The 15,264-nt window shown below is 35.2% G+C and overlaps 1 protein-coding gene across 1 annotated transcript; it reads right to left on the reverse strand.

Moving 5' to 3' along the window:
• Positions 1 to 3,902: 3,902 nt before the first annotated feature.
• LOC141386720 (uncharacterized) lies at positions 3,903 to 4,940 on the reverse strand. The gene has a single exon (XM_073955641.1). The coding sequence runs from the start codon at positions 4,938 to 4,940 to the stop codon at positions 3,903 to 3,905; it is 1,038 nt and encodes a 345-aa protein (XP_073811742.1).
• Between the last annotated feature and the right edge of the window lie 10,324 nt (positions 4,941 to 15,264).

The following is a 15,264-nucleotide window of genomic DNA, read 5'->3' on the forward strand; positions in this document are numbered from 1 at the left end:
TCAATATTTGTTTATAACTTCTGTTCGGATTGACCGATCATTACCAAAATTAGACAGAATTTAAGTTAAAGGACGTTCGACACCTCCAAATAATAGTTTGCTAATTCGGAAAAGCGAGTTTTGCAGGACAAGCTCTTAAAGTTTGGAAATTTCTTTGACCTTCAGTACTATGCTAAGGAAATATTTGCTTATAACTTCTGTTCGGATTGTCCGATCATTACCAAAATTTGACAGAATTTAAGTAAAAGGACGTTAAATATAAAAATGTAAAGAACTTGAAAACATGCTAAGTCGACTTAGCATACTATTGTTTGGAGGCGTCGATATGTGAAATAACTCAGAATTTTATATATGATTTTTCGAAAAACCTGTTTGCGGAATGAAATTAGAAGAAAATTTCAAAAAACGCTTAAAATCTGGCTTCAAATTGTCAGCATCATTTCTTGGTAGACGCTGATCAAATTTTGAAAAGTTATACATTGGTGATCTCACCAATTACCACCTTATTTGGTTGGCTTCTACAGGAATATCGTGAAAAGTGTGTTTTAATCACAAATCGAGAGAAAACAAAAAAGGCACGTTGGCTTCAATCCATTTTTACCCATATTTTAACATAAATATAGCCACAGCTTCCACGCAAATTAATTTTTTACGCCAATATTTTTTGCCAAGTCTGAAAATATTTCATTTTATCCCGAGTTATAAAAGGGTAAACCTTGGCTTCAACTATGTTAAATATAGCCACAGCTTCCACGCAAATTAACTTTTTACGCCAATATTTTTTGCCAAGTCTGAAAATATTTCATTTTATCCCGAGTTATAAAAGGGTAAACCTTGGCTTCAACTATGTTAAATTTTCAAAAATATTGCCCATATAAAGACTTCCTGTAATTTTTTTAACTAGGGGAGTTGTATTGAAAAAAATGATATCTACCGAAATATTCAAGCTATTCAACTAATCGCACATGTTGTGTGTTGTTAGACATACATTTGTACGTGGAAGTTGATGTTATATGATCATTATTTCGTATTAGCAGATGTTAAGTTTTTTTTCTTTCAAGTCTACCTTGTGTCTTGCCTTTCAACATATACCCATGTACAATGTGTTAAGGGGATCTCTCAGATAGGCCGCAGATATTTATTGTTTGTGGAGGATGAGCAAGTGATACGAACCCGAGGGTAAACACGGTGCACATTGTTGCCGCTTCCATACAAAAGTGGACAAAAATAGAAGGCGTTGACCTATGTTGATGAATTTTTGCACAAGTACTTACGACGGCACAGGAATGAAAAATATCAACTTTGGTCCATATCGGTTCAGATTTGGATATATTCCCGATATTGCTACAACTCGTTCAATTTTGATCGAATATCCTTCAAATTTAACATGAGATGTTTCTTCAGGCCCCTGGATATAGCCTCCATATATATCTTTCACCGATTTTGCTATAAATCGGTACATTTCACTGAGCAACAAAATTCAACTTTTGTGAAAATTATGGGTAAACTCGAGTAAATTATGAAAGTAGAGCTAAAAATATGAGACACGTGTATCTGTGTTTTAAGAGCTTACGTCGGAAAGTAACCAAAATAGGAGGGGCAAGTTCCGCCCATTTTTAATTTTTTCGAAATATTCGAGTTAAGATATCTTTGAATCCTTTCATTTCAGGTATACAATGTCTTTGGCAACTTTACGGAGGAGCATGTGGGCAAATTTTTTGTTAAAAATTTTAAACCTCATGCGGTTCATCAAAGGGGTCTTTTTTGTCCTTGTAGGAGAATGGCTGCTTGAGCCAGAGCGAAATAAAAACACAAGAAAAAGAGTTTCTTTTAAAAAAAATGTATAAATTGTCTCTGGGGCAACTTTATTTAAAACACAATTATAATTTAATATAATTCGTAAATAGTTCTGCTCTCGATGGGACACTTAAATATTAATTATAGTATAAAACTTAATTTAACAATGTAAACGCATTTAGATAATCGCGATTTAGTATAATTTTGTATGAACTAGGTTTAAGCAGCACGGCAGAAAAATAGGTTATTGCTTATAATGCAGCAAGGCAGATGTAACAAGACTGACTTAGGCAAATTAATAAACAAATTAACAAGACAGAATTGATCCTATTTACTGTCTCTGCTTACGCTATGCTTTCGTCAATTTGGCGCTCATTGGTTAGTTGGAGTAAATAGACAAATTTACCAGAGTAAATAATGTGTGGAGCGACAACAACAACAATAACAACGCATAGCCAAACAGAGGCAGAAAACGGAGATCAATGTCCACATCAAGCTGAGACAAATGTTTGGCCTTGAATCGATGAGGACACGATTAAAAAGGGAATTAGAAAAATTAGAATATTTTAATGCATGTAGGGATGCCAGTTGGGGCAATTTAAAATAAATGTGGGGACATTTAGTAATAAAAGGGGCAAACGGAATATGTTGGTAAAAATAGTAAATTAATATGAAATAATTAATAAATTATCGAAATTAAATAAATTAATAATGATAATTAATTGAAATAATAATATTAATGAATAAAATTAAATAAATGAATAAAAATGCTTTTAAGTTGAAATAAATAAAATAAAATAGCGACTTTTGCTCCAACATTCCCCCGCACAAAGAACGACTGTTCTTGACCGAGGTGTCGTGTAGATGATGAGGTGTTTTATTTGGTTTCAGAGGTTACCGAGCTGTGCCTCTACTCACAGCAACTCTCATCTTGATCTTTAGGGGACTTGAAGCCATCTTGAAGAGGCAGCAGGGCGGCCTTTGAGACAGGACATCTGCAAATTTTGCCGTTGGATCTTTTTTGCTCGAGTGCGGGTAGACAAATTTCAGAATCTTCTCTGTGCATAGGCCTGTATCTGGGTTTGACCTCCACGTATTGTCTTCTCATGAGATTCTGCAAAGATTAAGAGAGACAAATTACTACGTTTGGACCAAAACATGGGATGTTTAAAATAATAATGATACTTAGCTTTTTGGAATCTGCCACCAACACGCAATACGCCATCATCATCCAGAAAGGGACAAAGTTGTGAAATTCGACTACTGGAACGAATGCTTCTTCCTTTCTTCGTGTGTTCTATCTCCTCAGGGAAATTCACTTCTTGAGACATCAGAATGGTCCTTTGTAGCGCCTTTTTCAGTTCCGTCGCTCGGTGAAAGCAAGGAAAACGGACTTTAGAACCATATTTGTGTTGAAGATACCGCAACAGGTAAACCATGACTTGTGTCGATCTTGGTAGAGAGAAGTATTTAGATAAAAGCTCCGGATAATCTGAGACCGTAGACGGGTTGATATTTAAAGATGAATTCCGCTTTTCGAGATTCGTTTCAAAAGAGTTTTCTGGCAGCTTGGGCCAGAGAGATCGGAGCTTGGAGAGCCAGATAGGATCAGACCACCAGAGTCCATGTAGAACCAACTCAGTAGATGAAATACCACGGAAAGCACAGTCAGCAGGATTGTTATGAGTTGACACATAGCGCCATTGAGAAATGTTAGAATATCGTTGGACTTCGCTAACCCTGTTTCCAACGAAAACGTTCCATATGGACGGCTCACGTCTGAGCCAGCACAAAACGGCAATGCTATCAGTCCAGTAATAGACATTAGTAATGTTGAGATCTAGTTTCAGTTGTACATTCCGCATAAGTTTTGCTCCGCATAATTCCAGTTCCGGGATAGACAAGACCTTTAATGAGGCAACTTTAGTTTTGGACTGTAGTAAGTTAACTACACATTCTCCATTGTCGCTTAAAATTTTAATGTACACTGCAGCAGGAATATGGGACATAAGCTCTGGAGAGTTAGACGACCGTTTGAGTAAGTTCAATCCTCCAGCAGAGAGAAGTTGAACCAATTGTTTCTGTAGATATATTGTTTCTGACTCTCAGCCAGCGCCGGAATTAATGCCATCAACAGTCGTATCAGTTCTGAGGATCTTACATGCTTCAGGGTAAGTTTCATCTTCCGCCAATTGAAGAAGAACCTCAATTGAAAGATACGGAGCCAAGGAAGTGCCATAGGTCACAGTATGACGTTTGTCGACGCAACTGTCCGAATCAGAATTTCGCCATAATATTAGCTGATGGTGTTTATGACTGTCTACAACTGGTATCTGGTGGAACAATTTCTCGCGATCGGAGCTGAAACCAGTTTTAAATCGACGCCATCGATTGATTATAGCCGGAAGGTCATTTTGCAACGCAGGGCCAGGGAAAAGTTCCTCATTTAGAGACAAAGAAGGAAGTAGTCTACTCCTAGCGTCGAAACTTGATTCTCGAGCAACGCCATGAGGAGGCAGAAAATAACCAGAGGGTTTAACGCATTGAGGATAGGGACCAATATTCTCCATATGTCCTAACGACTCATACTCATCCATGAAGTTCTTATAATCAGGGGCAAAGCTTTGTTCGTTGGCGAATTTATTTACGATTTGTTTTAAGCGATTCAGAGCGCTGTAGTCACTGTGGCTGAAAGCTGGGGGAGATTTGCCGAGAATTTGCGTCCTGAAAGGTAAGGCGACGGTATATCTTCCATCGGAGCCATGAGTACAATTTTTCTTGAAGAAGTCTTCACAAGCTATGTCTTCAGAAGTAAAATGGCGAGATTCTCCGAGCTCTTCTTGTTCCCAAAAAGCTCCGAGTTGTGTATCAAGGGAACACAAATTTATGTTGACTGAGTGAGCATACGAAATTTCAGATGTCGGACCAGAAACTATCCACCCGAAATGGGTAAGTTGGAGAAAAATGCCTTTGTCAAATTTCTTCTGCTGAGGAAGAAGAATGTCTTCATATAAATCGCCACCAATAAGTAGATCTATAGGATCATTTTTATCAAAATCAGGGTCGGAAAGAGAAAATTCTGTTAATGAGGGCAATTTATTCTTATCCACTGGACCAGTACAATAATTATTCAGGGTGGGCATGACGTAAGCCTGACTTCTCAACTCAAAGCCAGCTTCATAGTGAGAAGCAAGATTAAACTTCACAAATTGTTTAACAACAACTGTTTCGCACTTTCAGTCATCAAGGTTGCTGGGGCTCCTGGGTCCAAAATGGCCCTTAATGTAAAATTACCAAATTCGGTCTTAACTATGACGCGAATAGTTGCTAGAAGCACCTGAGGCATAACTGTAGTACTCAACAGAGATAAATTGACATTTGAATTTCCAGCAGAGGAGGGAGAAGCTACAGAATCATTACGGCTTTCAGCAGTATTGTAAACATTGGCTTGATTTTGAGTTGTGTAGTCGTTATGTATAATCGTATGATGAGGAAGATTGCATAATTTACAACGACTTAAAGATTTACAATCATTTGAGAAATGGCCAAAGTTCGGACAGTTACGACAGATTTTCTTAGAGTTAATGAACTCACGCTTAGAGGCAGAGGGCATAGCAGCAAACTTAAAACATTTGTAGAGAAAATGACGTTTCCCACAACAGGGACAATTGTCATTATTAACGGCCGCCATATTAACTCGACGATTTTGAGTCATTCGTTGAGAGTGAAAAGATTTTGAGTTATTTTGTTTAAATTGTGGCTTAGCTGTACTCTCAGTATATTCTGAGATGGATTCTAACGTGCGAAATGTTGTTTCCAGAAAATTGTACAACTCTGAGAGTTTAGGAATTTCTGTGGCTGCCTTTAATGATTGCTCCCATTCTTTACAAGTTTGTAGGTCTAGTTTACTGACCGTAATATGAATGAGTAGAGGATCCCAGTTGGAACAATCAATACCTAATGTTGTCAACAGAGCCAAACTATTTCTCGTTGAGTCTAGCAAAGTTTTAATGCTTTCGCATGAACCATTAGACTTTGGAATACTTAGTAGTTTGCGCAACACTGTGTCTGCTATTTTTCGTTTATTATGGTATCGTTTGTCCAACGCAGCCCATGCTAGCTCATAGCTTCCTTCGGAGGCAGGGTACTCATTTACTATTGACAATGGTGTATCTCGGCAAGAGTTTTTCAGAAAATAGTACTTTTGCACATTGGATAAACTTTGGTTACTGTGCACCAGGGAAACAAACATATCTCTGTACGAGATCCAATTTAGATAATCGCCAGAAAATGTTGGGATGTCTATTTTGGGAAGACGAATTTCTGGGATAATCGATTCGTTTCTTTGAGAAGAACTCGAGGCATGAAAAGTGGAGTGAAAATTCGGAGAATTTGGAGGCCGATAGTCCGCCATAGAGTCGAGTAATTTTCCTTTACCACTGAGATAAACTTTGAAAAATGAATAATGAATATCATCTTTGAAATAGGGAACATCTTCTGTATTAATTGATTTGTCACGAACAAGATCAAACAGTTGCTCATGGTTTGCCTCAAACGTTCTTTTAATCTCGTCGATCTCATCGAGACAACTTTGGCACAAACCTCGAGTTTTTTCACCATCGTGCAATTTATCGAAGTCGGACATAATTCGTTGAACACGAGTCAATAGAATTTGTTGGTCTTCAATTGGTCTTGAGAAATCCTCCATTTTGTATTTAAATGCACAAAAGCAAAAATGTAATGAGTGTCAATAAAACGTATATCTCACAAAACGGGCGAATGAGTAAAGATTTCAAATAAAGTTTATAAAGTATATATTTAGATTTCTCACCAATGCAGAGCAAGAGTATAGTTTGGCACAGAAAAAAGTTAGAAAACACAGCAAAATTAAGTTTTCCAAAAAAATCTTCACTTTGTCTTTTCAGGAAAGACATTTATCCCAGTTCAGGGTCAGATTGAAACATCACTGTTTTTGTTTTCTAATTTTAGTTTATTAATATTGTATTCTTTTTGTTTGTTTTACGAGTTTTAATTTTAGGCAAATTTTCCGCACAAGATTGTTTATTTAGTTAAAATAAATTTAAAAGTTTTTCTCATTAAAACATTTTATTTAAACTTTTGCAATATTTTGTGGATTAACTGTATGTCCTAGCACAGAGGTAGACGCAAATGTTCACAATTGTTTTTATATTTCCCAGCATAGGGGCAGATAAGAATAATTATTTTTTTCCAGTTTTAGTTTAGAAAATATTTTAATATTTTGTTGACACACTGTATTGTTCAATTTGGAGTCAATAAAATGTTCACAGTTGTGAGTAAGATTAGATTCAATTTTATTGCATTAAGATTTTTAGAGTAAGATCAATTTTTATACCCTCCACCATAGGATGGGGGTATATTAAGTTGGTCACTACGTTTGTAACTACTCGAAATAATGATTGTTGACCCCACAAAGTATATATATTCTTGATCAGCGTAAAATTCTACATCGATATAGCCATGTCCGTCCGTCTGTCCGTCTGTGGAAATCACTCTAGTGTCCGAACGGATTGACGTAGGTTGATGAAATTTTGGGAAAATATGTTATATTTACGTAGGACTTTTGGTATTGAAAGCGGGCTATGTAGGTCCACGCTTTCGTATAGCCCCCATACAAAAAGACGCGTGACGCGTCGTTTTAAGGAATTTTTAAAATATTTGGCCCATTTTACCACCGAATTGGTTGTAATTTGGTGCTTTGTGTCTCCAGAGGCCAAAAAAATATTCCTACCAAAGTTGGATTATATAGGTCCACGTTTTGGTATAGCCCCCATATAAGGCCCCATATAAAGTACGCGTCATTTTAATATATTTTGAATGTATTAGACCCATTTGACCACAGAATTGGTTGTAATTTGGTATTTTGTATCTTCAGAGGCCAGAAAACATTCCTACCAAAGTTGGGTTATATAGGTCCAAGTTTTGGTATAGTCCCCACATAAGACCCCTTATAAAGTACGCGTCATTTTAATATATTTTGAATGTATTAGACCCATTTGACCAAAGAATGGGTTGTAACTTTGTATTTTGTGTTTCCAGAGGCTTAGAAACATTTCTACCATAAAATGTTTATATAGGTCCACGTGTTGATATAGCGCCCATAATACAATATCTCCCGATTTTCGATATTTTGAACGTTTTAGCCTCATTATCACACCGATATGGCTGACATTTGGTATTTAGTCTTCTTTAGGCGTATAAAACTTTCCCCCAGAAATTTGTATGTATAGGTCGACGCCATCATATAGCCCCCATAGAACGGTACCTTCCGAATTTCGGTATTTTGAAGGTTGTGGCCACATTAATCCACCGAAATGGCTGAAATTTGTGGTGGAGGGTATAAAAAGTTCGGCCCGACCGAACTTAACGCTTTTCTTACTTGTTTAACTTTCACTTTTGTTCAAATGAATTATTCACAAAATGTTCACTGAATGTTGTTATGTTGTTGAGTTTATTTGTTGGCTAATTTAAGTTTTGTAAGTTCCACTTTTTCTAAGAAAAGTTCACTAGAAGTTATTTTTATTTAGTTTTAGTTGTTGGGAATATTCGCTGTTCTTTAATTCGTTCACTATTCCCGGGTTTCGGCACCATTAAAATGTAGGAGAATGGCTGCTTGAGCCAGAGCGAAATAAAAACACAAGAAAAAGAGTTTCTTTTAAAAAAATGTATAAATTGTCTCTGGGGCAACTTTATTTAAAACACAATTATAATTTAATATAATTCGTAAATAGTTCTGCTCCCGGTGGGACACTTAAATATTAATTATAATATAAAACTTAATTTAACAATGTAAACGCATTTAGATAATCGCGATTTAGTATAATTTTGTATGAACTAGGTTTAAGCAGCACGGCAGAAAAATAGGTTATTGCTTATAATGCAGCAAGGCAGATGTAACAAGACTGACTTAGGCAAATTAATAAACAAATTAACAAGACAGAATTGATCCTATTTACTGTCTCTGCTTACGCTATGCTTTCGTCAATTTGGCGCTCATTGGTTAGTTGGAGTAAATAGACAAATTTACCAGAGTAAATAATGTGTGGAGCGACAACAACAACAATAACAACGCATAGCCAAACAGAGGCAGAAAACGGAGATCAATGTCCACATCAAGCTGAGACAAATGTTTGGCCTTGAATCGATGAGGACACGATTAAAAAGGGAATTAGAAAAATTAGAATATTTTAATGCATGTAGGGATGCCAGTTGGGGCAATTTAAAATAAATGTGGGGACATTTAGTAATAAAAGGGGCAAACGGAATATGTTGGTAAAAATAGTAAATTAATATGAAATAATTAATAAATTATCGAAATTAAATAAATTAATAATGATAATTAATTGAAATAATAATATGTGTGTTCGTTTACTCAAAATTTGTACAAATTGTTACTGGATGTTGTTCGTTTACTTTACAGTACAATGCAAAAGACCTTAGCCGATTGCAAGAAGTTACTGAACTTGTACAAATTTGTACAAATTGTTGAGTAAACGAACACACCTAATATTAATGAATAAAATTAAATAAATGAATAAAAATGCTTTTAAGTTGAAATAAATAAAATAAAATAGCTACTTTTGCTCCAACAGTCCTTTTTTCAAAAATCTTTCAAAAACTCCTTAAAAATGTGATTGTATCAAATCCAAATATTCTACAAAATTGTTCGCCATAAAATTTTACTAGAGGTCTCAGAATACACCAAATCTGTAACTCTTGTCTAATCGCTAGGAATCTCTAAAAATGAAAAACACGTTTTAGGGTAAAAGTAGGACTTCATCTGAGTTTATTCAAAATTGTCCCACAAAACATAATTTTAGAGAGATGATGTCACAGACAAAAATATTCTTCGTCAAATTTCACTATGGGTCACCAAGCCATTGGTTGCTTATATTGTAAATGAAAATACATAAGAGGTCTAGTTTGGATAAGCCATTGGTTGCAAATGAAAATACATTAGAGGTCTACGGCTATGGTCAAGTGAAAATATAGGTGTCATGTGGGCTCTCACATGCACAATTTGGTGTGGTCCAAAAAACTACAATGATGGGACTAACTCCTACTTTGGTTGCATTTACGGAATAAACCATAGAAATTGACATAAATTACCCCAGCAAAATAAATTGGAAGTAGTGCAATGTAGACTAGTTCTTTCACGGCATGTGAAAAAGGCACTCCATTCCTCACATTTTAACCGCATTTGGATGCAATCCAAAGAATCACATCCATTTGTCACATTTTAACAACATCCGGAGGCAGTTCAACGGAGTCGTGAAAAAGGCACTCCAATTCCTCACAATTTAACAGCATCCGGATTCAGTGCAAACGGAGTCGTGAAAAAGGCACTCCGTTCACTACATTTTATTAGCAGTTGTTAGAAATCCCTACATATACATAAATCAGTTTGTACATCTCTACAGGCAGCGGAATACATTTCCAAAAAGAGATAAGCGTGTTAACATTTCCAAACATTTGTTAATACAAACTAAATAATATTTAATTTGTGAACATTTTTCCGGTAACTCACGAGAAGAAAATTTCCCAATGGAGTGCTGTTGGAGTACATGTCGAAATCTTAACTGGTGATGGGAAGACAATATCAAACCCATTTTCTACTTGACAGAGAAAAAAGAGAAAATAAAAGATATACTCTCGAAAGTTTGCGAATTCAAGAGAGAATACACAACTCTATTAACACCAAAGAGGATAAAGACAATACCAAATTGCAATATTCATTTGCAATCATTTAAATTTATACAGTTCTGTGATTTAGGTTAAGGATTTGCTGCAATATTTTTTATACATTACAAGTAATTATTTTTCTAAATTATACAAATCTGTGTTGTGAAGTCCCGTTTTTTTACATATTAAGAATAATACTTATTGGAAATGCGATAGAAAACTAATTGTAAGTAAACATAAACGAAGAATCAAAAAGCTGTATAACACAAATATTGTATTTTTGTCGTTAGAATTTTCAAATAAAAACTCCTGAAGAAGTTGGAAAGTCGCCAACGAAACGTTGAGTTGAACATGAAATAAATTAGTTTTATTTATTCCATCACCACTTTGACCCAATCAGCCCGGTGAAAACCACTTTTTAGTAACAAAAGCACTTAAGCTTGGATTAAATGAAGAGCGGAGGAAACACACATGTTTGCGATTGAATTCAATAGAGAATTTTCATAATTTGTGTTAATTTAATAAAGTTATTAATATTTTTGTTTTACACAAATAATAAATGCATTTTATTTTGTTATTCAAAATATGTGCTCTGGACTGCCTTCTATTCTACCCCAAAGGGTCAGTTAAAGTGCAATGCCAAAGGGTCAGTTAAAATGCAGTGCCAAAGGTTCAGTTAAAATGCAATGCCAAAGGGTCAGTTAAAATGCGGTGCAATGGAGTGCCTCTTTCCGGGGTCACTCCCTCGTAAAAATCATGAGTGAAAATGCATAATTTGATGCACTTGTACATATCATTTAACTGTCTCTTTGGAGGCAAACTTTTCACTGGGACTATATCGTAACTGGGTTCGTTATGGTCATTCATGATACAGCTATTTATTTCAAATGCCACCAAAGTAGGAGTTAGTCCCATCATTGTAGTTTTTTGGACACACCAAATTGTGCATGTGAGAGCACATATGACACACCAATGGCTTATCCAAATTACGGAATTTAAGTTGAAATTACTAAAAATACGCAATTTGGGCAGGTCCAATGCACAGTGGATCCACTTGTATGAAGAAAGTGGCCAAAAATATTTAGAGTGTAAAGATCAAGCCAATACGCCGGTTACAGCTTTGTGCTGCTGCGAAGAATGTTTTAAGAAACCAGGAGCGTGACATTCTCCCCCCTTTCCCCTCTGGAGGGGGTATACGGTAAGAATTGTTTTATGCTGTTAATACAAAATGACATGAACAAAGGTCCCGATTATCTTATGATGCAAAAATGGGCTTGGGGAAACAAAACAATCTCCAAACCAACATAAAAACCAACCAATTTAGCGGATTAAAAAATAAAAATTTTTGTCTGAAAATTGGTAAAATTTTTATTATAGATCTTATAGTGCTCTTCCTGGAAGGCACGTACCGCCAACGTAAGACAAATTTGGAAGAAGATTTCTTCATCTTGCCACTGATACCAATTATGTTAATGTACGTGGTCAGATAACAGAGTTATACGATAATATATCCATAGAAACGCTATTCTAGGTCAGCTTTAGTCAGCGGCCCACCATTTATAGTCTGGCACTAGATGGCAACTGATTTTAATACTGAATAATCTTAACCCCATAAACAACTTTGGAAAATAATTCCCGAGGTGGGCACTGGTGGGCATCATGACTAAAACCTTAGGTCAAATTTAAGTATATGATCGAATTGGCATTACAAAATACACAAAGAAAATATGCAGCTAACTAGAATTCCACAACACGCTAAAACACTATTTTTAATGAAAATTAAGCTATTACATCCTCCTTCAAAATCCACTATAATATGTCGCTAAACGCATTAGTTTCGCGATATTTTGAATATATTTACTTGCACTTAAAATATAGGTTGTACCCACAACAAAAAAATATAAGTCAAATGTTCCGACTTTTTATGATATTCTTAAAAAGATCGCGTTCGAATGAAACAAAAATTAATATATTTTTAAAAAGGTCCATGTCATAGCTGTCAGAGTTGCCAGATGTTGTACCAAAATTTTGACATTATTTTTTTTATTTTTGGCCAATGGGTGGATCCACTGTGCAATGTGGGTTTTTTATATACCAAATATATAAGCACCACAAATATTTCAAAACCATTATGAATAGAACGCACAACATCTTCTGTATGAATTCACAACGAAAAACCATCAATATGATATTTATAGTATCCAATCACAACGACAATCTGTATGAAAATTGGGAAATATTGCCCTAAACCATATATATCAAAAACAAGTGCTGCTAAGAATGTTATATGCTATGTTTACAGATTTCTTTTATTCAGAGACCCATAATGAAATTTCATTTGGAACATTTCTTTCTTTAACAATATTCCCAAAAAGTAAAGGATTTTGTTAGATTTTGATCCAGTATGGAATTATGTAAAATTAACAGTCCAAAATTAAAACATATAATTTCATCCTAATATATGTATATAAATTTGAAATCTAATTTTTTAAGGAAATAGTATACATAGATATATGGTTTATTTTGAAACTCATAGTAAAATTTTGACACTTTGACACTTTCCACCTAGAGACAAGTTTCATATTACTTTCATGTATCAACCCGAAAAAAAGGAAAGAAATTTCTTCAAAAAAATTGGGAAATATTTTCATGTTTTTTCAGCAAAATTGATGCTGCTCTTTTTATGATATATAATGTAAATTGACATTTCATTTCTTTAGTGACACATTGAAATTTGACAAAGAATATTTGTGTCTTTGACGTCATCTCTCTAAAATTATGTTATGAGTAGACAGCGGAATTTTATGCAACCCCTATTTTTGGTCCGATTCACGTCAAATTTTGAGACTGGGCATATTTTTGGCTTCTGATTACATTGCAATCGAAACATATGACATATGCAAAATTATGCAAAATGCATAAATTTTTGCATATGCATTTTACATATTTTCTTATGCAACAAATATTTCAATAATAGGTACAAAAATGTCTGTGTGTACAATTTTTCTGTTTAAAATTCTCTTCAGACAAGTCAATAAAATAGAGAAATGTATAACCACAGCCACAACCCTCAAAATATCGAAAATCGGGAGGTATCGCTCTATGGGGGCTATATGAAGGCCTGAACCTAAACCGAAAAATTTTAGGTGGAAAGTTTTTTACCCCCAAGGAAGACTTAATACCAAATTTCAGCCATTTCGGAGGGATATTGAGGCCACAACCTTCAAAATACGGAAAATCGGAAGGTACCGTTCTATGGGGGCTATATGAAGACGTGGACCTATACCGATAAATTTCAGGTGGAAAGTTTTATACCGCCAACGAAGACTTAATACCAAATTTCAGCCATTTCGGAGGGATATTGAGGGCACAATTTTCAAAATACCTGAAATCCGGAGGTACCGTTCTATGGGGGCTATATGAAGACGTGGACATATATCGAGAAATTTCAGGTGGACAGTTTTATACCTCCAAGGAAGACTTAATACCCAATTTCAGCCATTTCCGAGGAATAGTGAGGCCACAACCTTCAAAATACCAGAAATCCGGAGGTACCGTTCTATGGGGGCTATATGAAGACGTGAACCTATACCGAGGAATTTCAGGTGGGAAGTTTTATACCACCAACGAACACTAAATACCAAATTTCAGTAATTTCGGTGGGATATTGAGGCCACAACCTTCAAAATTTCGGAAATTGGGAGGTACCGTTCTATGGGGGCTATATGAAGACGTGGACCTATACCGATAAATTTCAGGTGGAAAGTTTTATACCCCCAACGAAGACTTTATACCAAATTTCAGCCATTTCGGATGGATATTGAGGCTACAACTTTCAAAATACCGAATATCGGTAGGTACCGTTCTATGGGGGCTATATGAAGACGTGGACCTATGCGGACAGATTTCAGTTGTAAAGTTGCATACCCCTAACGAAGACTTAATATCAAATTTCAGCCATTTCGGTGGGATATTTAGACCACAAATTCTTGAATATATTTTTGCATATGGTTTTGCATATGCTCATTTTATGCAGATATGTACAAATATGTCAAAATATGCACGATATGCAGAATATGCAAAAATTTCTGGGCCTAATTCGTTTTATTTTGTAATAAAACGAGTTTCTGTCTAATCAGATTTTCTCTACGACCATCCTAAACATATATGCATTTGCATAGGATTCCGCTGTCTAGTTATGAGGGACAATTTTAAGTAAACTCAGATGAAGTCCGACTTTAATCCTAAAACGTGTTTTTCATTTTTAGAGATTTTTGGCCATTAAAAAAGATTTAGAGATTTGGTGTTTTCTGAGGCCTATAGTAAAATTTTATGATGAATAATTTTGTAGAATACTTGGATTTGATATGATAACATTTTAAAGGAGTTTTTGAACGATTTTCAAAAAAAGACCCACTTGATGAACCGCATGAGGTTTAGAATCTTTAACAAAAATGTTGCCCACACCCTCCTATGTAAAGTTGCCAAAGACACTATGTACCTAAAATGGAAGGATTCCATAATATCTTAACTCGAATATTCAAAAAAAAAAAAAACTAGAAATGGGCGGAACTTGCCCCGCCTAATTTGGTCACTTTCCGATGTAAACTTTAAAAACTCCGATACACTTGTCTTATATTTTTAGCTCTTTCTCTTTCATAATCTACTCAGTTTTCCTTGTCATTTTTTTTTTTGTTGTCGCACAATGTTTTTGAAAAATAACCTTCAAATTGAACATGGGATGTT

The sequence above is a fragment of the Musca autumnalis genome, unplaced genomic scaffold (genome assembly GCF_047663935.1).
Source record: "Musca autumnalis isolate F117 unplaced genomic scaffold, ASM4766393v1 scaffold_5, whole genome shotgun sequence".
Lineage (NCBI taxonomy): Eukaryota > Metazoa > Arthropoda > Insecta > Diptera > Muscidae > Musca > Musca autumnalis.